Below are 23320 nucleotides of genomic sequence, written 5' to 3' on the forward strand. Positions count from 1 at the left end.
CTGCCTGTATTAAATAAATTCACTTTCTTAACCAGTTCTTTGAGCATAGGTTTGGCTGCAGGCTTTGAGTGTCTGTTTGGCTGGCTTCTGAGCCTGTTAGGTTGGTCAGCAGGATTTACACTGATATAACTAAAGTCATAATCTAGTCCCTTGTTTTTATAGTTGCCATTATATTGTGTTGTTGGGTACAAAGTTTGTTTTACTATTCTTGCTTACATTTAACTGCTGAAGACGTCAGAGAAACAGGGCGTATCGCATATATTGTTTCAGCTTACAAGGACAGACACTAGTGGGTGCTTTAGTCTCCTACAAAAATGCAAGTTTTGTATTCTAGAGAAAACTTGGGGTTTGCAGACCAGATTTGAATCTCCTTTCCCAAACCTACTGTACCCACTCTCTACACATCTACCATTCAAATCCCTTCAAGGGTCTTCTGCAATGCCCACAAATGAAGCAATTCAGAATCCCACAGAACTGAGCTAGCAAGCTGTGCACATGCCTAAAACGAATGACTGCATGATCGCATTGCTATAATTCTCCGTCTTCCTCGTCCCATCCTCTTCCTGTTGTTTGCTATTACTGCTCATAATGTCACATCTACCATTAGAGGGCACGATACCACCTGTTTGTTCCGTAAGATGCCTACTGCTTTTCTGCACTGTAAAAATGACCCCTCATCTAAGCCTGGGAGCTTTGTGCCTATGTGGCCACATGGAAATCTGTACTTTTGGGGTCTCTACTCCAACCCCTCACGTTACCTCCCAACTTCCACAGCCATGGTCATAGAATCCAGAGGTTTTGGGGGTTGGTAGGCGAGGGGGGAACTACAAGGTAATCTAGCCCATTCCCCAGCCAGTGCAGGATTGTTCCATATTGCACATCTTCAAGTGTAGTGTCCAGTAGGGAGTTAAATGTGGAATGGGTGGGGCTCCCAGCACATTCCATGGCAAATTATTCCGCAGACTAATAGCTCTCATTGGCGGGCAATTTCTTAACTATATTCCCTTGCTCCACTAACCTCTCTGGGGCTTCCCACTGTCACCGGGAGATTATCAGCCAAGGCCACAGAGCCTAAGAGAGGTGGGTGGTAGCAAGCAGCAGTCAGGCTGGGGGCCCTGTAGGCGTGATGAAATTGTGTGTTTGTATGTAACTAGATCATAGGTAAAGAAAGAGCTGGGTAGGGCCTCAGCCATATTACATTGCGTAGTGCAGGGGTGGGCCAACTTTTTGGCCTGAGGGCCACGTCGGGGTGCGAAACTGTATGGAGGGCCAGGTAGGGAAGGCTGTGCCTCCCCAAACAGCCTGGCCCCACTCCCTATCTGCCCCCCTCTGAACCCCTCACCCATCCAACCCCCCTGCTCCTTGTCACCTGACCGCCCCCTCCCGGGACTCCCCACCCCAAACCGCAGTTAAACAGATTTATTTTGGATAGTTCTGTTTTACACACACACGCGCGTGCGAGAGAGAGAGAAGAGACAAGAGGATGTTAGTTCTGGTTTTATTTTAGTCCGAACAAATACCCTTCAAGGGGAAAAAACAAACCATGGCTGGAATAGTGTTTCACAATAGACCATAATGCTGAACACTGAAGTGTCACAACGATATAGGAGACTGAATGAGAAGCATTCAGCTGCCTGAAGAAAGCAGCTTGAGTAATTGCACCTTTATGAAATACATAGGAATTGTTACCTCCTACCAGTGCCCATGCCTCCCATGCAGTAAGAAGGGTGTATAATGAAATACAGAGCATATTCCCCCCCCCCCACACCCCACTACATCATGGGTTTAGTAGCTGTTCACCCTAGGGAACTGAAACAAGCTTCCAGCATTCATTAAGTGCGCTCTCTTTGCTATAGCTCTGATTCAAGTAACCCCTCATCACCAGGCTACTGTGCTCTGGTTGCCATTATCAAGGAAGTTGGTTTAACGCATTCATAAGGCAGACAATTGAAAAGATGGAGTTTACTGTGCACAGGCAGTGGATGATGCGGGAGAGGAGAGGACTGTTCCAGTTTCTACATGTCTGTTGTATGTAGGTCGCCACTGGCTGTACAGAAGGTTCCCACTCATGCATCATCCTCTGCTTTTGAAGTGAGGCAGAAGGGGGTGGGGGGGGGAAGAGGCAGTAGTGAGGGATAAATCAAGGAGGGAAGCCCTGGCCTGCTTTGAATGTTGTTAGGTGTCCTACCACATTCAGATGGCTGGCGAAATAGACCCCCCACCCCCGCAGCTAATGAGTTAAAACAGGTTTTTAAACAGGTTTCATTTAAAAAAATGTGACTGTGTCAATTCTCCCAGCACTGCGAAATGTTACACACCGCAGTGTAAGCCAGTCATCGGACAGAGGCGGGCTTCTCTGCAGAGCGCTTCCTGACGGCTGAACTTACAGTTTGGGCTGCGAGGTTAGTTTCAGGCTCAAGTTTTCAGCAAGCTTCTCCATGAACTCAAAGGTATTCAAGTAATCAGAACGCTTCACGCTGCAGAGGGAAAAACACACCAAACAGCCACCTTAAGGCACTGATGCTGCCAAGCAGAAAGGGAAAAATGCTCTTCAGGCTTTGAGTTATAATGCTACTGAAGAAGTTGTATAAAACACTGATCAACTTATAGCGTGAAGGTTACTTCTGTGCAAGGGCCCTTGCAATATGAAGGGGAGTGTGACAGAGAGCTAGGCAACAACACCTATTGTATTCTGGGGGGCAAGGCCCCTCCCTCAGCCTAAGGGGAGGAGCTACTGAGCCCAGGGCTCAAGCAAGTTTGGGGGAGAACAAATGAAAAACTGGGACAAGAGTGAGGTTATAGGGCCAAAATCTGGGATCCAGAAGGGGACACCAAGCAGAGAACCCCAGACAGCACCCACTACGCCTTCAAGGTGTCTAGGGAGCCAGTGGACACAGCCCAGAGGAACTCTGCCCGGATGCATGATCGAAGCAAGGAGTGGAAATAGGTCCCACAATTGCAGAGCAACTTCCCATCCAGCGTCCTCCTCCTGGTTATATAGATGGCCACCTTGGTCAGTGCTAAGAGGAGGTTGATGAGGAGATCTCTTGACTTAGTGGGGCCGGGATAGGGCATGCATAAATCAGGAGATGCGGGGAAAAGGGCAGCCAGAACCTAAGGAGAAGATGTAGATGTGCACCAGGTTCTCCCCGATGCCACAAAATGGACAGGTGTCAAAGAGGGAGGTGAACCATGCCAGGTACACGGCTGTGCTCATGGCTCCATGAAGGAACAGCCAGCTTATATCCCCAGTCTGCTGTGGGACCAAGGTGGAATACAGGCTGGTCCACCAGGGATCCTCACCCTCCACAGGTGGTAGAAGGTCTTGCCACTTGGTGTCAGGGCAGGACAAGAGGGTGAGGAAATGGAATGTGTGGAGCATGAGCGTGTACAGCTGTTCTCTAAGCATGGTTCAGAAACTAACCAACTGCAAGTCCACAACCGGCTCAGGTTACAGATGGGAGAAGACTGGGGTTTTGCGGGGCAGGGGCCTGATAAAGTCCGGAGGGCCGGGGGTGAGGAGCACCCTCCTGGACAGACTGTGGCTGCAGCTGCATTCAGAATTCATGTAAAACAAAACCCAGAAGTAACCATGCTTCAACAGTCTCTAAAAGAGCTTAATGTCGCATTAGGAGAGTGTAAAACCCACATCAGCACCTTTCAGCCAGAAGGATCAGCTATGTAGGCAGCACCACTGAAATGAAGCCACTGCAGGAATGCAGCAGACATGCAGATAACCGTGTACTATGCTGGGTGCCAACAGTAAGGGAAGGGGGAAATGTTTGGACAAAAAAGAGAAGCGCAAACCCCTTCTCCTATGAAAAGTCCCAGGGATCTTCTAGATCCCCGGAACAGACAAGGCATCACTTAAGGTCTCATCTACAAGACTTTCATAAAAAGAAAAGGAGGACTTGTGGCACCTTAGAGACTAACCAATTTATTTGAGCATAAGCTTTCGTGAGCTACAGCTCACTTCATCGGATGCATACTGTGGAAAATACATAAGATGTTTTTATACACACAGACCATGAAAAAAATGGGTGTTTATCTAAAGTGATCACTCTCCTTATAATGTGTATGATATGGCCCACCTTGATTATCATACACATTGTAAGGAGAGTGATCACTTTAGATAAGCTATTACCAGCAGGAGAGTGGGGTGGGGGGAGAGAAAACCTTTTGTAGTGATAAACATCATTTTTTCATGGTTTGTGTGTATAAAAACATCTTCTGTATTTTCCACAGTATGCATCCGATGAAGTGAGCTGTAGCTCACGAAAGCTCATGCTCAAATAAATTGGTTAGTCTCTAAGGTGCCACAAGTCCGCCTTTTCTTTTTGCGAATACAGACTAACACGGCTGTTACTCCGAAAGACTTTCATATTGTATCTACCTCAGAAAGGACTGAGTTGCTCTCCCCCCGATGTGAACCTGCAGCTCCTGTTTACGTACGCCATACCTAGTGCTTAGACTATTAAGACAACCTCTGCCTAGGATTAACAGCAGGACTGCTTTCCCTTTTACCTGTTTTGTTCTTGCTACTGGTCTTAGGCTATATGGCGCTCTCCACTAACTGATTTACAATGAGAACGTGTATATTAGTTGCTTTGCCAGTAAAACAACATGCCCCTCCCGCCTACAGGCCGTTCTCACCCACCCTTGGAAAAGTTGCAAGACTGGCTCTGATTTGCATCAGGTATGTGGAGGCTTGGGCCACATATTACAGTTGATAGGGAGAGTGTAAATACAGTGGCCTGCCCAAGAGATTGTAGAGTCAGTCTGAACTATACAATGCACGATTCTCTTCAATCCCTTGTTAACAGGTTAATACAGGACCAACTCACATTGGGCTTAGTTCTGTACTAGAATGTGAAGACAGCAGAAGGACATGATGAGGGATCTGACTGGCCCTTTTTTACATGCCTCACTTTGTAACTGTATTTGCAGCTCAAATGGTATGCAAGGCCATCCCGACACCCTTAACAAAAGATCTAGTTCACCACGTGAAGGAGAGAATGGTCAGAATTCTGTAGATTAATTGTCTGTAGGTTTTAGGAGGTGTAGAAACCCAGCCTTCATACTAGTGCAGTTCACACTTGTATTTAATAAAAGCAAGTGTCACCGTAAGACAGTCGTTCCACGGTAACTGTCTCGCAATCTGTTCCGGTCAACCTGGGCTCTTACACCATTGGCCAGACAGAATGGATTGAGCTACTTAGATTGTAAGCTCTTGGGGGCAGGGACTGTCTCTTGACCGTATGCAAATCACTTCACCACTCTCACCTTCAGTTTCTCGGTCTGTAAAATAGGGCTAATGATGCTGACCTCCTTTGTGCAGTGCTTTGAGATCTATGTAAGAGCCAGCTACTATGATTATTCTGTGCTTGTACAGCACCTAGCATAAAGGGGTCCTGGTCCATAATGGGGGCTCCTAGCTGTTACAGTAATACAAATAATAATAAACAGTGGTTTTAAACCTACCCCCCACCAACCTGCCATGCACTACTGGTCACTACAGACTTTACCAGTAATGCCATGGACCAGTTTAAGGGCAGTGCAGATACCGCATACTTACTTAGGTAAACCTTTAATGCAAGCAGCTAAGTCCTTTGTCATGAAGCCAGCCTCTATAGTCTCTACACAGACCTCTTCCAAGGCAGTGGCAAAGTTCTTGAGGTCAGCGTTGTTATCCAGTTTAGCTCTGTGAGCTAGTCCTCTAGTCCAGGCAAAAATGGAGGCTAAAGGGAAAGAGAGTATAATTGTACTGCTGAAACAATAAGATGAGGCTGCACTGTCACAAACAACAAACAACTACGAAATCCCCCAAGTAAGAAATGGAACAACTGATGAAGGTTAATGAGAAACGCTGAATGTTCAGGGGAAATCTGGAGTGCGAACAGGAGTGACTTCATGTCACTGTCTCGCCTTTGTTTTTTAAAGCAGCCCCATGTGCTATTCCGGATTTTTTTCGTGCTCCAGTATCTCTTTCGCTCCTCTCCCTGGCACAGGATGGAGATGAACACAGGCCAATACGAAGAGCTACATGCAGTTAAAACTTATAAAAACAGGGTTATTAAATACCATGCAAGCTGGAATCGGATTACTTCCCCAGAACACGTTACACTCATTCTCCGGGCAAGTGCAGATGATGTTTCAGCATGATTTTATAGGGCTTGTTGATACACACACGTAGTGCGCGGCCAGCTGGGGAGAGAATCTATCCTGCAGGAGCCTGCCACGTGCTAAGTGCCGGTGTGGACCCTGCTGCCCCACACTAAACATTGCCAGTGTGCTTTAAACTACACAGGAGTAGAATAAAGCACACGAGGGAACTCTTTCGAGCATAACACCAGGGTGCACATGTGCAGGGTAGATTTACATCCCAGCTTGCTGTGAACTAAGCGTTCACATAGACAAACCTATACTCTGCTCACTTCTGCTTATCAGCTGTGTATACCTATTTTATTTGAAAGTAAAACAACCCAGTGGTGCCATTACTAGACCATTAATGCAGGGATGTCAGAACATCTCATAGATTAGATTGTGTATACGATTCATTGCTCCCATCCATTCAGTTCCAAGCTGCTTGTACTGTACACTGCAGAAGTACCACATCAGATGCACAAATTATCATGCAGCTAGCATGTGTGGTATTTATTCTGTGATGCAGGAATTTGCAGAAACAACAATGTGGGTGTTCTCAGTCTTAACTCCTTCTTACATGTAGCAATCAGTCAGAGAAGCCCGAGGCATCTTACCAATGGGATTAGTGGAAGTTTCTTCACCCTTCTGATGCAAGCGATAGTGACGTGTCACTGTGCCATGAGCAGCTTCTGCTTCCACTGTCTTGCCATCTGGGCAGATCAGTACGCTGGTCATCATCCCCAGAGAACCATACCCTGCAGGTTATAATCGAATGGGTCAAGTCTTCCTCTGAAAACCCGGACTTGCTAAAGCTACACCCTCTGCCAAGCCACGAGGGAAGCCAAACAGACGCAGTATTCCTGAATACCAGCCAGACATTAAATACTAAAACACCCACTTGTTCAGTTCTGACTTAGGAAGCTGCTCCCAAGTGTCTGAATAATAGAAGTTATTCACCAAAGCCACTAGAAAACTGCAGACATTTTGCCCCGTTTCAAGCAAATACATATTCACCATAGCCAGCCACTTTTTTCCTACCAATGAGCTCAGAGTCTGCGAGCACCTCTCCTCTCCCATTGCCTCCCAAAGCTCTGAAATAAGAGTCACCCAAAACTGCAAGGCAGCATGGGAAGGGGATGGGAGCAGCAGGGCTGTTTAGCGATTGGATTTTGCATTTCATTTCACACTCGCTGGTCCCAACAAGAGGAGAAATTCAATTCTCCCAAGAGAGAGATTTCTCCTAGGGGAAAAAAAGCAATGAGCCTCGGAAAAGCTAGCTGCAGTGGGAGGAACGGAAGATTTCCTTATTGGGGGGAGGGTGCAGAGATAGGAGTGAAGGAAATGAGGGGAGGCAGGGAGACTTGGCTGGGGGAGATGTGGGGAGCCAGGTCCAGGCTGGGTTCCTACCTGCTCCCAGGCCCGTTCCAGTCCCTCTGAGTCCTGCTTCCTGGCCCAATCCTGGGCTCTGCTACAGCTGCTCCAGCCCCAGTGGATCCTGCTCTTGTCTTCCCCCACCCCGGCGTGTGCGAGTTTACATGGGGGCAGAGCCCCCACAATATTTCCATTGTGGCGCACTCCTCCTGCCCCGCTTCCCAGTTCCACTGCCCTACTTCTTATCTGTTCATGTATTTTACTGTTAATCCTTATTCCTAAGGTGACCACACGTCCTGTTTTGACCGGGACAGTCCCTTTTTTAAGCCATGTCCCAGCTGTGATGACTTTTTTGGCAAAAATGGGCATTTGTCCTGTTTGCTCTTGCCAATTGATCATCAGCTGGCAGGAGCAAATGGGACAATTGCTCATTTTTGCCAAGAAAGTGGGGCGTGCACTCCTAGTGGGGCGCAGAGGAACGTGCGGGGGGTGAGCAGCGATGCCACCCCTGTGAGGAGGAGAAACAGTGTTTGCGCAAGCAGCGATGCCAGCTGTGCGGGGGCAGGCACGGTTTGGGGAAGCAGCGACGCCAGCCGCATGGGCGGGGCGGAGGAGAGGGAACAGGGCTCAGGCAAGAAATGATGCCAGCCCCACATGGGGAGCAGGCTGGGCTTGGCGAAAGCCCTAGACGTGGGAGAGGCAGGGCTCAGGCCAGCAATTTGGGTCAGCCCCGTGTGTGGAGTAGAGTGGGGCCAGGCACAGGCCAGCCCCATGTGCGGGGGGCAGGGCTCAGGCAAGTGCCTTGGGCCAGCCCCACGCGGTGTCCTGTTTTCCCTTTGGGAAATATGATCACCCTACTCATTCCCCATATTTATCTTGTCATGGTCATCTCCATTCCTACAGAAAGGTTCCATCAGAAAAAGGGCTTTGCGGGTGGGAGGAGAAACTTGCTCCTGTACAGAGATTTAAGTTTCTGTTCTACGCCACACCTGATCATCTGGGGTAATCTGGGCCAGGTCCTCCACTGGTGTAAAGTGACATGGTCTAGGAATTTCAATGCGCTACACTTGTGTACACCAGCTAAAGACCTGTCTAACATAATAAGACTCTGATTTTACATGCCATCCCCTTGGGAGGATCTCAAGCCACTTCCAAAACATGGATGAGTTCTGCTTTGCAAGCTCTGTGTGGTAGGCGAGTATTATTCTCCTCCCCAATTTAGAGAGAAATAAAGACTGAAGGGCTTGCCTAATGTCACATGGACCCAGGGGCATTGATAGAACTATAGTCTCTTGACTTCCTGTCCTCTGCCTTAGCCACATGCATGGCTGGATTGATGCACAGGCAAACCAAGCACATGCCTAGGACCCAAATTTCTGGGGGCAGAGGGTTAAAATCATAGGCCAGTGTCCTCCTCCTCCAATGCTTTGCCCCACCAAGGGGGCACCAACCACCCTTGACCCTGGCACCACAACCCTAATCCTGGCCGAGCATGGAGGGGAGACCCCAGGGGCAGAGGAGAATGCGAGTCCACCCTGCTCTCACTCTGCAGCAGTGGTTCCTGCCCTACAGGTCTAGGCCTGGCTCCCCATTCCGGACATTGCACGTTGTGACCACATTGCGACCTGGTGCAGCATCAGTCAGGTTTGGCCCAGCCGCCTCACTCCGCCCCTGTCGTGACAGAGGGGCAACCGGGCTGAACCTGAGTTGTGCTGTAACCTCATGCACCAGGTCACAATGCCTGGAGCAGGGCCCAACCCCATGGGACAGGAACCGCCACGGTGGGGTGAGTGGGCTCTCTCCAGTCCCACCCTCCAGCGCCAAGGGTGACCAGATAGCAAATGTGAAAAATCGGGACGGGGGTAGGGGGTAATAGGCTCCTATATAAGACAAAACCCTGAATATCAGGACTGTCCCTTTAAAACTGGGACACCCTGGTCACCCTACCAGAGCCTCCCCTCTGCACTGGGCCAGGAGAAATGTATGTTTGCTTAGGGTCCAGTGATGGGTTAATCCAGCCCTGACCACATGGGGCAGAGGCCATTCTTCCTTCCCCTACATTCTTCAGCATGTAGGGTCCCAACATGCAAAGTCCCAGTGCTTGGAACTCCCATACTTGAATAGGTGATCCATGAACCTTAAAACTTATGGGATCAGGCTCTTACACTGGGTTTGAGTGCTCCTTCCCACAGACAGAGCCACAGATGAGAGCCTGAGGAAACGGAAAACAAAACAAACAAACAAAAACACAAAACCTGTTTTCCTGGTGCCATCCCCTCTGACGGAAGGAGCTTGTGGGGATGTAAAACTGGGAGCTCATGTCACGTTCTCACCTTCCAGGTCTCTGAGATCTGGGTCACTGGAAGCTTCTTGGGGCAAGGAACAAGGATCCCTCTAAGTTTTGTGTGAGGCAAAATTTGCTGATGGTGCTAAAGAAAGAACACTACTCAACTGACGTTCTTCCTGCGAGTGCCACACATATGCCAACAGGCCACATCTCTGTGTAGGATTCTTACCAAGAGCTATGAATTTTATTCATATCGATATCTATCTGGCTCTTGGCATTTGGGTTACATTTTTATGTCATTACAATTTCTTTTCTGCTCATGGGGCATTGAGCCAATTTGCTCAGGTGACCTTTCCATGCTCAGCTTTCGCCACTGTGCCCTGGGTTAAGTCATGCAGGCATTTTGGTGACCAAATCCCAGCTTCTGGTGCAAGCACTTTGGGTTTAGAGCCATTAGTAGTTGTAGTACTGGAACAGCCATCATACAAAGAAGTATAAAGAGAAGATGGATGTACTCTGCCAATTGAGAGCCCCTTTTAAAAGCTAAGTTTGCATCTCATACTTAGTTTTCTTGAGTCTGTGAACTGCAAACAGTTTGGAGATAAAGTAGTGGCTCTAGGATAAGCATACGCACGGATACGTAGCATGATATGCTCCGTGTGAGGCTGGTGGCCTTCCTGTTCCAGCATGTTGCTGAGCTAAGCCTAGGTAACAGTAACAGGTCATACCTTGTGCCACAGAGTCAGACTGCACATCACCATCATAGTTCTTACAGGCCCAGATAAAGCCACCTTCAGATTTCAGGGCTTGAGCCACCATGTCATCAATGAGTCTATGCTCATACCAGATCTTCTGGGCTTCAAACTGGGGCCTGTATTCTCTGAAAAACAAGAAAACCACCAGGTAGCTTCTGGCAATTACAATTCTGGTCAGTGCAACATACAGGTGAAAGGCTGAAATCCTTAACTTCCATGAGGAAATGGGAGAGGAAAGAGCCTGTGGGCTGAGATGAAGATGTTTATGTGCCTTGAACAGCACCTGAAAAGACAGGATGTACATAATACATTTTGCTCCTGGTTTTATAGGTTTTTATGAAGCATGCATATAAAGATGGCATGTCACCAGTCAAAGGTGGGGAGAGGAGGGGAGAAGACAACCAATGGCTGAGCTCCTCAAATATGTGACAAAGAGCAAACATAAATTAGAGGAAACACTGTTAAAAGAATTTGTCTTATGAATTCAGCTTTGAGAATCAGTAGGCCCAATGGTGTTCTCTCTTACACTGAGTCAAATCAACAGCAACTCAGCTGCATTTAAAGGGATTAAACTGGTGAATGGGAGGAGAATATGGCTCCATGCTTCTGACACCAATTTACAGTGAATTTTGTGTGATCTTATTTCTGGGGTCAATTGGAGTCTAATAATCAAGGACCTCCCTGGTTAATTAGGAGAGCTGTGGGACAAGATACTTTCTTTAAAAAAGGCCAAGCAACAATTTACCAAAATCTAGACATATTCCCTCTTTATAACATAAGCCATTTTAAGAGTATACATATGTACATTTTAAAGACAGAAGACTTGCAGTGCTTTACTAAAAATTAGTGAGGTTCAAGTTCTAAAGCAATTCACCAGGGATTTTCCATGACTCCATCCAAATCTCCAGAGCTTTCTTTTTAACATCAATAGATGCCAGTGGAGATGGACACCAAAGCCTTGATTCAGGAGAGCCCTTAAGCACATGCTTCAGTGCCCCATCCTGGCTTCAATGAGAGCAGGGAGTGCTAAGCACTTCGTAGGAGGTGCTGAGCACTTCACAGGTTTGGGCTCTGAATTAACGGTGGGGGTTCACAAAGAATAAGAGAACCATCTTTCTACTACAGAAAAAATGCTCTGGAAGAGAAAAACTGGAAGTAACAATCTGTACTAGTTACTTTTCATAGATCTCCTGAAAGATGTCTTTAAAGTGTCCATCATATTTCTTCAGAATGGTGTTCTTGGTGCTCAGGTACAGGGGCCAGCCTTTAGATAACGCCATCTGGAAAGAACTGTGTGCAAAATCCCTGATGGAGTGGTCAAGGTTATACATTCCCATAGCTACACCACCACAGCCTATCAGCAAAGGGAGAAAAGAGAACAGTAAATAAGAATTAACTATAACACTGGCTAAAAATCCCACCCCATTTCTGACAGCATGCTATAGAATTCCCAGCCAGCAGGCTGGAATCCTCCTCGGCAGTCTGTCTTTCCTGATGCAGTCCTAGAAACTGTGAAGTATAACAGGATGGAATTCAGTTACAAACAATAGGACTCTTCCCCCACACGTGCATGATTTGTCTAATTCTCTCAGTGCTGTGAGGCCTGGATCTCGGCATCGTTCCTGGTGGATCTTTAAGCTTAAGTAAGTTTTTACATGGCTGTAGGCCAGATGTAGTTTCCCTCAGTGACTCCTAACTACGGTCCAGATCACCACCACTCAGAGAATGGGAGAAAAAAAAAAAAAAAGCCCATGGAAAAGGGTTCTGGGGAGGAAATTGCTGTGGGAGATCCTACTTCTTTGAGGTGGTGGTTTACCCATTGGCAATGTGGACAAAGGCTGTGGGAGTAGCTTCATACTTGGTGGGTCCCAGGACCCACTGTCATCTGTGGAAGCCCTGCATCTCTTCACTGGCTCGGACCTCTGTGTAGCCTCTCCTGGCTCCCTGAGATAACAGGTTCATGGTCACCAGGCTGCAAGGAAGGCTCTCCTGTTCGTAGAGCCCCCATAAGGTCTATAGTGAAGAGACAACACAGCCTTGGACAGTGTTCTGACTAGGCTGTGCACGGCCTGTGCATATCTGAGGGGAAAGGCAGGGAAATTGTGTATGTCCTCCATTCCACAGTTTGTAATCCCTTCCTCAACATGGACCCTGGGAGGAGGAAGGAGAGACCTGCTTGTGGGCCAAGCCAGCATTCTAAGAGATACATTAACGTTCCCTAATTTCCAATTTAGTCTAAAGTACATACATAAAACTGTGTGTGGCATATAGAAGTGGAATCACCCTTTGAAGCAGAAACAACTATATCACAGAGAGCTCTGGTGATTTTATTGAGAACAACAGGAGCTACGGATTTAAAAATAAGTACAGAGCCACTCAGCCACGGAAACACAATTCCCCCAAACTCTCCTTTCAACTCGTCTGGTCGGAAGAACAGAAGGTTAGGCTTCACAGCAGCATGCACAGCCCCTTCTCTCTTCTTTGAATTGTGAAATTTACTAGAGGCTGTTGTATCTGCCATGAGTTTGATCAAAACTAGACACACTGGAATTGTCTTCCTACTGTTGACAATTACTGAAATGAAAAGATTGAGGTTCCTGGGCCTGATTAAGTCAATGACAAAATCCCACCGACTTCAATAAGGCAGTTCCCACTGACTGATCTCTAGGAGAGTCTTCGCGTTGACCTCAATAAGGGTTGGTTGGGGCCCTTAGCGAGAAACCTGAAATGGGCTCATTCTTATCCAAATGCCTTAGAGCTTCACTATCATTTTCAAAGCCAAATTACCACTGGCTTAAATGGGAGGTTTCCCTGGGTCTGCAGGATTGATTCTAATTTGAAATGTCTCACTGGCCAAAGTATTTTTCAGTAAATTTTCTTATGACGATATCCCTCATTTGGAAACCCAAAACATAACGTTGGAAGGAGTGCCTCGCAAGATAACTGAACCACTGCCTGTGTGTTTTCCTGGTAATGATAGAAATAGTTGAGTTTTATTACAGAGGTACCTGGTGGTAGTTGAGGAAACAGCCAGACCTTTTCATGACTGAAGCAGGTTTGATTATTTGTCACAAAAGCCAAGTTGTTTTAAGATGACATTGGGTGTTATTAAGAAGCCAAACCCAAGTATGTTGGAATAGGATCCAAGAATACAAATCACCAGTCTCCATTAGTCATAGCATGCAAATTGGCACCCAGCCTGCCATGCTTAGTGATGTACAGAGCAGAATGGGATTGACTACAAGGTCCTCCAAAGAACTTTTAGGGCTAGTGATCTCATAGCTACCAAGTTTTGTACATCCTCAAGTGTAACATTTTCATGAAAATAATTTAAAGAAGATAATTTGCACATCTGTACATAATTCACATATAACCATAAACTTCAGGTTCAACACAACTGCATGGCGTAGTGCTGGTGAAAGGCATTTGATTGACTGCCTTGGTGAACAAAGTGCTTTGTTTATCTAGAGTGCAGCAGCAGGGCTGGGAACCCACACACTACCCTGCCAGCATGGCTCAGCCCTGATCTCTGGGGAGGGGATTTCCTCTAGGAGTAACAGAAGTAGTTCATTTTCCAAGCAGTTTTCGGCTTTTTGACAGAATCTGCCAATTAGTCCAAAGCATGGTGGTGAGTTTGCGATGTGAGAATTTCTCTCTCTGTTATCAGTGAAGGGCAGTGCCTGACATAGCTATCAATGACCCAAGCGTCACACAAGATGCGTGAGAAGTGGTAAGTCTGGTGTGCGTGTGTGTTTTGTATTGTGTTTCTTTGCTTTATGATTTCCAACAAAATTGAATTAACTTTCAGGGCTGGAAAGTTCTCCTCCCCTTCCACACAAATGAAATAGGCCTATAAAAGTATAGCTGCTGTATCATGCCGTGAATTTGACACACACATCAACTTGAATCATGCCAAATACCAGTTACAATCACAGCTTTTGTGACACCATACATACCTTCAAAGTTATGGACCAGATAGGTCACTGGTTTACCGCCATCTTTTGGTGTGTAAGTCATCTCTACTTTTCCAGGCCCAGGTACAACAAAATCTGTTGCTCTGTACTGTACAAAAGACAGAAGAGTTAAGTTTAGTAGTTTCATCCAATACGCAGGTAAACTGCAAGAGAAATAGTCATGTTTGGTCAAATAGCAATTCACATTCCTAGGAAAAATGTGGAAATAGATGCACTAAAAGAGCTGAAACATGCAGAAACTGACATTTTCCAGATATAGATGACATTTTAAAGTGATAAGCCTCTAAAAATGTTATTAATATTCAGTGGGGGAGGGGGAAAAGGGATATTCTGGGAAATTCTATTGATTCCATTTCATAATTGGATTAACACAACTATGCACCAAACTACACTATCTTGTCAATGGCCGTGAATTATGCGACTAGTGTCTAGCCTTCCACTTGAGACCTGAATTCCACACAGGCCTAACTACAGTAACAATCAATCATTCTCAGGGATTTGCAAATGGGAGAAAACCGCCCACGCAGGCAACACACACCCTAAAAAAAAAAAAAAATCACATGACTGTAAAACTTAGCTACAAAAAACGTATATCATCATCTTCCAAATTGCTCTGGGTAAACATCATTAGGTTCTTTTCAGGCTACTCTCCATTACAGCCTTCGAGCCTTCTCACCATTTCCTTGCTGACATCAGTAATGTTCTGTTCTTAAGATCTTCTGCAACTTCCTCAAGCTCTACGGCTTGCTGTTTTTCCTTTACCTCTTCCCATCTATTATTCCTTTCACTTTAATCACTTGCTCTGGCAAGTTTCCACTTCTTTTGCTTTATCAACATACTGTCTAGCCTACTGTAATTTCCACTGCCTACTTAATTATTCAGTGCTCTTGATTTATTTCTTAAAGACATAATACTAATTATTCTTTTTTGTGAGGTATGGGCTCAGCCATTTCTTTTTGCTCTTAGGAATTAGATACTCGGCTGTCCCCTGCATTTTAAGTAAGCATATGACTTACCTAGCTCTTCTATAACACTCATCCATAGATTACAAAGCACTTTACAAAGAAGATCTATATCATTATTCACATTTTACAAATGGGAAAACTGAGGTACAAAGCTGCTATGACTTGCTTGAAATCACACAGCAGGTGAGTGGCAGGGCTGGGAACAGAGCCCAGGTCTGACTTCCAGTCCACTACCCTTCCCACGGGACCACACAGCCTTCCACACCATTTTGTTTCACTTGAACAGCTTCAGAACAAAACAAAACTCAACCCTCCCTCAACCATTTCTGCACCGAGAGTGGAATCTGTGCGGACAATCACTCGAAGAAGGGACAAATGCTTTTTCACTAGGCTGTCAAACTTTTAATTTAAATCAGGTGCTCAAATGACATGATTTATTTGTAAGTCCAAATAAACAATAAAATGTCAAAAGAAAAGGAGGACTTGTGGCACCTTAGAGACTAACAAATTTGAGTATAAGCTTTCGTGAGCTACAGATCACTTCATCGGATGCATCCCAGGCACAATCTAGAAAGTAACCAAGCAAGTGGGTTTTGTTGGTTTCGGGTTGTTTTTTTTGCATGAAATGAGTACCTGGCTCTACAAAAGCTGCCCACGGTGGAAACAGGGAGAATGGAGAAGTAATTTGGATGTTGGGCTACCTGGAAGTACTTCAGACAATTTGACAACACTGGGACAAGAGGAAGGAAAAAATTTAGTGGTAGAGTCTCTTATACAGTCATAGCTGCAATGGGGTGGGAGGAGTGCCTTGGGAACAGTCGCTGGAGACATTCTGTCTCTAGACAGCTAAGGTAGTAAGCTTGCCTTCGGGGCAGTTGGTAATTACTACACTCTTTAATAAGAAACAGTGCACTTTACCTCCAGCATAGGCTTCTGTATATTAGTAGAACTGCAGTAGCTCCAGTCATCGACCAGCTAATAAGCAGGAGCATGATGAGTGTATCTCCACCCCCTCGTGGATCTGTGCAAAAGCAGCTAAAATATGGCCCTTAAGAGATATCACATGCATATTGGGCACATGCTGTTTTGTACCAGACCTGTTCCCTGGGATAAGAGTGTTCACCTAAATAAAGTACAGATAAAAAGAAACAGAGAATGACCCTAAAGTAGTAACTCACTTGGTCCCCATAAGCGTGACGGCCAATGATGATGGGTTTCACCCATCCAGATACCAGCCGGGGGATGTTTTTGCAGATAATAGCCTCCCTGAAGACTGTGCCACCCAGAATGTTTCGAATTGTCCCATTTGGAGACTTCCACATTTGCTTCAGCTTGAACTCCTCCACTCTCTTCTCATCCGGAGTGATAGTAGCACACTTGATGCCAACATTGTACTTCCTTATCGCTTCTGCTGCTTCTACGGTCACCTTGTCATTGGTCGCATCACGATGTTCCATGCCCAAGTCATAGCTACAAATAACCCCCCAAAATAATCAATAATCAAAGTCACCAGGATGGATCAGTCTAAGATGCTTATGGTCCTACATGATAAAAATGGACCACACACACACAATCCTAGAATTCTGTCATTACTGGTATCTACATCGAGCCAACCTGCATTCCAGCAGGAGTCAGAACAAGGGAAGGTAGATGGTCTTAACACCAGTATCTTCCCTCAAGATTTCTGCAGGTGAGGGTGCAGGCGTAGCTTTAGTTTATGGTTGAGGCTGTGTAGGAGCCCTGCCAACAGCATCTGCTGCAAGGATACATAGATGCCTGCATCCCCAGCTACCTTGGCCATGCCCCATTCTCAGCTAGTACCCACCTGCTTTATGATCTCTGTCAACCTATCACCCTGGCAGCTCAAGTGAAGTTGTAGCTGTTTTGCATTGTTTCAGCCTTCCCCGATGGACTTTCCGTTATGGGGCCCTCTGCCTGCGTGCAAATCAGCATAAACCCTCAGTGAATTATACCCTTTTACTGCAAGCTTCTTGGGGCTGGGACTGTGGCTTTCTTTGCGTAATACATAACACTAAGCACACCAACAGGACTCCACCAACAATAATACCAGTGATGATGGAGTCAGCACACGGTTACGCTTTAAAAGTACATCTGAACATATTTCTTTAAAACAGTGGAGGGGAAAACATTTACTATACTCATGACTGTTTTTATGAACAATTGTGCTTTGCATATTTGTCCTCAAAGTATAATCAGTTACGTGTAAAACAGGGCATTAATGTATCCACTGTGCTTGGGAAAACAGTCTCAGTCTTCTTCCCCACTTTTTAAGAATGGACTCTCCTCCAGACAGTGTGTGTGTGCAATAAGCTGCTAGGTTCCTGTAAGTTCCTCTTGGCACCAGCAAGCAGTAAATCTTGGGCAAGTAGGAGGTGGAGTCTCCAGAACAAAAGCAAACCGCTTTGTAAGTAGGGAAAAGGTTAGACTCGGTGGGTTTGACTAATGATTGACACCACTGAAGATCTCTCCATACAGCTGGGAAAATAAAAACCCATGAACATTGCTGCTGCCACTGTAATTCTGACCTACTACTTTGAGGATAGGAAGGGAAGGAAAAGCTCTTTATTTTGCTGAAATAAGTCTTGTAGGCAGTGTCATCACGTTCCGATAGGTGTGATTTTTTTCCCCTCCCCGTTTTCTTAAAAACTTGCTCCTATTTTTATTGTGGAGGTGAGCAAAGGTGGATGGATACAGTTTATGAAACGGTGAGAAGTGTGAACAGTCACAGACTAATCCAAACACGGCTTAATCCTGTTCCATTCCCTGCAACAGCCCCTTTATACCACTCCAGCAGCCTAAATGGGTAAAAAGGCCCTGTGGGGAATTCCCCCACGTTGGCATAAGGCCAATGGGAGCCCAATACTATCATTCAGTAAAGCTGTCCGTGTAGGGATGTGCTGGGGACAGGGGGTTAAGGAGAAATGGCTGAAACGCTCTGAATTCCAGCTGATTTAGGCTGCATAAAGCATACAGGCAGCTATGCATGCTGCTCTAACACTGGAGGCATCACTAGACCTAGAGCAGCCCAGAATTAAGGAGGTCCAACGGTGGTAACTGAACACCTGGGCTCTGACTCCTGTGCTGTCCCTTCTAAGAGGCACAGCACAGTTTAATTCACTTACTGCTGGGCGTACACCGTGCAAGGAGACTGTCAGTGAAAGTGTTTGCAGGAATGAGGTCATAGCGAAGACATTTGGCAAACAGGTTTCTCACCACAAAGTACTGGCTTTCATTAGATGACTGAGCCCTTCCTGGTGGTCTTCAGAACCAATCATTTTGCAAACCAAGCAGAGGAGCACTGAGTGCTGGAGGGGAGACGTTCATGGGAGCCAGTTCTCTGACAAGGTATAAACCCCACATATACAAAAATATAAACCAATGCCCAACAACACTAAATCAGCCATATACACTATATGTAAAAAGAACATGAGTACTTGTGGCACCTTAGAGACTAACAAATTTATTTGAGCATAAGCTTTCGTGAGCTACAGCTCACTTCATCAGATGCATCTATATGGTTACCTGTGCAGGTCCAGATCCACATATGGAAAAATCAGCTTTTCTTTAATCAGTTCCCAAATCACTCGAGTCATTTCATCTCCTTGCATCTCCACAACAGACCCTCCATGGATTTTTTTGGACATCTTGAACTAAATAAGATGTAAAAACAAACTAAACTCTCTCGATATTAAGCAATGCACATTTTTATAACATGAACAGAAAAAAAAGTCCCAATCCTACAAACACTAATCCTTTAGCAGTGTTGCAAACTCTCATTTTATTGTGAATCTCCTGAAATGTGGTGCTTTTCTTAAAGCCCCAGCTCCTGGATGCTTCTGATTAGGGGACAATCTCAACTTTCATGTACGTTGCTATCCTCGTGGTTGTGGAGAGAAGGTTGAAAATGTGCCCTGAGTGTCTCCCAAAGGCTCCAAATCCAGAAGGGAAATAAAGAGAGTTCAAAATTTATTAGTTAAAAAACCCTCATGATTTCTAAGCCAATCTCATGATTTTTGAGGGACCAGACTCACGATTTTTGAATGCTTAAGGTTGGTGATACATAGTCATTTTAGTAGAGATCAGCTCATCACTGCTCTTTTTTTCCCCTCCAGGAGTAAAATGTCACATTGGTACAGAAATGCCAAGGATATGCAAATACAACTTGAATGTCTTACTTTTGGGGTTAAAGTACTGGAACGGATCTGTTTTCTGAAAACAGAGTACTCCTAAAGTATTGGAGTCAAGGGTCATTAAAAATATTTTCCACCAAGACTCTATATGGCTCCTATTTGCTTCTTGATCCTTGTCAACAAAAGGCACTATTCAAACACTTTATGCTCTACTTTCAAATGGCTACCATCGCTTGGTTACTACTTCTGGTTACACAAGAGCTATGACTTGGCAATTTTTTCTCAAACGCAATCCAGCAACATAGTTCTCATTAGTTATTTTAAGTTCTCAACTTAGATACAGGAAACTCATGTTTAAGGCTTATACACTTATACCCATGCACAACCTCATGTACATGAGTAGTTTCACTGGATTCCATGGGACGACTCACATGAGTAAAGTTATGCACAAGCATAAGTGTTTGCAGATTTGGGCCCTTAATATGTAAATATTGATCCTTACTGACAGTAAAAATTCTTTGCATTAGTAATTCTTATTCAGCATTCATGTAGCCAGTCCATTTTTAGACTTTTTTTACGTGAAAGTAATGGCATAATTAATATAAATATTTCATAATTGATACAGCAGCTTTCATTTGAGGATCTCAGAGCCATTTACAAACATTGCTTTGCATTCTTCATCACAAGAAGCTTTGAGGTAGGAAAGGGGTAGCATACCTGTTTTACAGATGGGGAAAGCGAGGCGGGGAGGGTAAGTGACTTGCCCAAGGTCACACAGAGTCCGGGGCAGAGCTGGGAACAGAACAGAGAACTCCTGATTCAGTCTTGTGCTCCAAGCACTAGATCATGCTTCATTTTTTTACTTCCTCTAAAAACCCCACCTTCCGAAGTGGCAATAATTTGCAGCCTTATGCTACTAATAATCCCATCTGGACACATCAATTTGAATAATAACTAATCTGAAACATTTTAAAGGTAAAAATTTTTTATTCTATCCAAAGATAGCGTCCTTGCCAATATTAGATATGGTTGCCTAGTTTTTATTACAAGCCACTATATAAATGGCCATTCACAAAACTTTGGCTGACTCATAGTAGGCTCAGCCCACACATATAAAGTACTCCAGGCCCAATTTTCAAACATGTTTTTTCAGTGACGAGGAGGGAGAAGGGTCTTGTGATTAGGGCACAGAATTACCGGTTAAAAGATTCTGTGTTCTTTTTCTGGCTCTGGGTGACTTTAGCAATTCATTTATACCAACACTTTCAAGAAAGAGGCCATTGATTTTGGGGCGTTTGAAAAATTTGTGAGCCCAGAATAGGGCAACCAAAAGTGATCATTTTTGAATGTTTGGCTGCTACCCACTCTAGCCTTTGTCATCAGTAGAAAAAAAAATTAAAAGATGCATTTAAACATGTTAACTAACAACATTTTCCCTAGTATGGCTATGGCGTATGAGCCTCAGTTCACCCATCTGTAAAACAGAGACAATAAAACATGTAGACACCTAAACACTGATTTGAACATGGGATTTGGTCATCCTATTAAGAAGCTCACCTCTGACAGTCAGTTACTTCACTGACCTCTCCCTTTCAGGTTTCCCACATTCTTGCCACAGAGCACGGACTTTAAAACAGCATCCTCTCCCCTTTCATATCCTCAGCCCACACACCAAGCCAAAGAGGCCTGGATTGGACATTCCCAACACTCTTTCATTAGGAGAGGCTCATTGCATAGTATAGTTGCTATTTACATTATTGCAAGTTACACAGTTCAAATCACATCCACATTAGAAATGTGCAATGGTGCAGCTATGTCAGTGGCTGGAATTGCAGTGCTGGCAAGGTCTGAGATCAGAATTTGGTTTTGGGCCTTGTGTGCCTGGGAAAGTTTTACCTGTTATACCAGTATAACTATGCCATTATAACTCCCTGCACAGACAATCTTATTCTGGAAGAAGACTGGCTTTTGGTTAGTTTAGCTTAAACCCTTTCTAGAGTGAAATAACTAACCTCTCCGGCAAAAAAAGCCACTCATACAAGAAATGTCCACAGGAGAGGTTATTCTGGTATAACTATACTGGCTGAAATTCACACTTTAGGTTATACAAAGAAACAAAAGCATTTCCACTCAGACTAGGTCTGTATAATGTAAAAGTGATCTAAGCTAAACAATAGAGTCTCATTGTGAAGCTTTTGTTTGTCATGAAGCAGCTGTAATTTGATATTACATTTGCAATCGATGGACTGTCACTTTGTATTTTCCAAAGACTTACAAATCATACTCTCGACAGCGACTCAAAATGAAGTCATTTAAAGGTGCACCTTTTGAAAAAACCAAACACACTGTAAACTTCCCACCGGCAGAAAGAAACCCTGCGCTCAGCCGGATCCTGAGCAGGGGCAGCCTTGACAGGCCCCCGCACCCTCACCCACCCCCGGGAGAGAATGTCAGACACCGGGACACGATCGACATCTGCAAAACAAATCTAGATGCGGGCCGCTTGTAAAACCCAGGGGGCGCAAGTGTCCCTATGCCACTCTGGAGCTCAGGCGCCCGCTTCAAGGGAAGCCAGATCATGGCTTTCAGCCCGGGTGAGGGGCGGTTTTTTTCACAACTGCAGCTCTTGCTGGGGGGTAAAGTACAGAGGTCAGATAACAACCCCGTGTACTCAGGGGACAAAGGGGACCGTGCAAACAGACCGAAGGTAAAAGGTCTTCATGGTTGAGGTGGCGGGGGGGGGGGGAGGGAGGGGGCGGCTGGCTGTCCCCCCCCACCCGCGATCAGGCCCCCATTTCCAGAGGGAAGCCTGACCCCTTCCTCGCCACGTCGGCCCAGCACCCACCTCGTCGCTCTCCGAGCCTGGCCCCCCCACCGGGCTACCTGCCCCTGGGCCGGGCACCCGGGCACGGATCGGCCCGGCCCGCGGAGCCTCGGTGCCCCGCGGGCAGAGGGGGCCGCTGTCACTGACAGCCCCTCCCGGCCCGCCCCGAGCCAGGGCAGCGGCGCCGCCCCCGGCGCCCCGCTTACCTCGGGCTGTCAGGGGCTTGGGCAGCGCTGTCTCCGCACCCGGCCTGCTCCTGCTCCGGCTCCGGCTCCGGCTCCGGCGCCTGCTCCTGCTCCCGGTGCCGCGGCGCCTCTGCTCGCCGCCGGCCGGGCTCCCCCTGCCGGCCCCCGGCTCGCCCTGGTCCCACGGGCCCGCCTCCGCCGGCCGCGCCCGCCAATGGCCTCCGCAACGGGCAGCCGCTGAGGGCGGCCCACGCGGGCGGGGCGGGGCCTGTCCTGCCGTGGGGCGGTGGCGGGGTGCTATGGGGGGAAGGGGGAGGCACGGGGAAAATGAGGCCCTGGGAGAACTTGTATTTTGGTGGCCCTGGCCCCCGTGGGACACGGAGTTCCCCCCCCCATTGCCCCTGTGGGCTCCCCACCCTCCTGCACCCCGAACCCCTGCTCTTCCCTCCGGTGCCCAGGTGGGGAAACGGCTCTGGGTGCTGGGAGAGCCGGCATTGCTGCTCACTCCCCCCGGAACGCTGCTCCTCTGGGGTGCTGTGTGTGTGTGTGTGGGGGGGGGGGATCAGGGAGCCACCTCGGGGCTCCCTGCGTCCAGGTCACTTTCCCCACCTGGGCTGCCTGAGGTGAAGGCAGAGAGCGGCAACTCCTGATGCTGGACCCACAG

At 46.5% G+C, this 23320-nt stretch overlaps 1 protein-coding gene across 2 annotated transcripts; it reads right to left on the reverse strand.

Moving 5' to 3' along the window:
• Positions 1–1492: 1492 nt before the first annotated feature.
• On the reverse strand, positions 1493–22821 carry IDH1 (isocitrate dehydrogenase (NADP(+)) 1). Of its 2 annotated transcripts, XM_074968027.1 has the most exons (10): positions 22678–22800; positions 20365–20439; positions 19040–19167; positions 16675–16966; positions 14514–14619; positions 11734–11911; positions 10531–10682; positions 6759–6899; positions 5576–5738; positions 1493–2477 (listed from the first exon to the last, which is right to left on the reverse strand). In XM_074968027.1, the coding sequence occupies exons 3-10, from the start codon at positions 19159–19161 to the stop codon at positions 2384–2386; spliced, it is 1248 nt and encodes a 415-aa protein (XP_074824128.1). In that variant the 5' UTR covers positions 19162–19167; positions 20365–20439; positions 22678–22800; the 3' UTR covers positions 1493–2383. The 2 variants fall into 2 exon arrangements, with proteins under 2 accessions (XP_074824128.1, XP_074824127.1); XM_074968026.1 differs by lacking the exon at positions 20365–20439 and having other exon boundaries at positions 22678–22821.
• Between the last annotated feature and the right edge of the window lie 499 nt (positions 22822–23320).

The sequence above is a fragment of the Natator depressus genome, chromosome 11, assembly GCF_965152275.1.
Source record: "Natator depressus isolate rNatDep1 chromosome 11, rNatDep2.hap1, whole genome shotgun sequence".
In the NCBI taxonomy this organism is placed as follows: Eukaryota; Metazoa; Chordata; order Testudines; family Cheloniidae; genus Natator; species Natator depressus.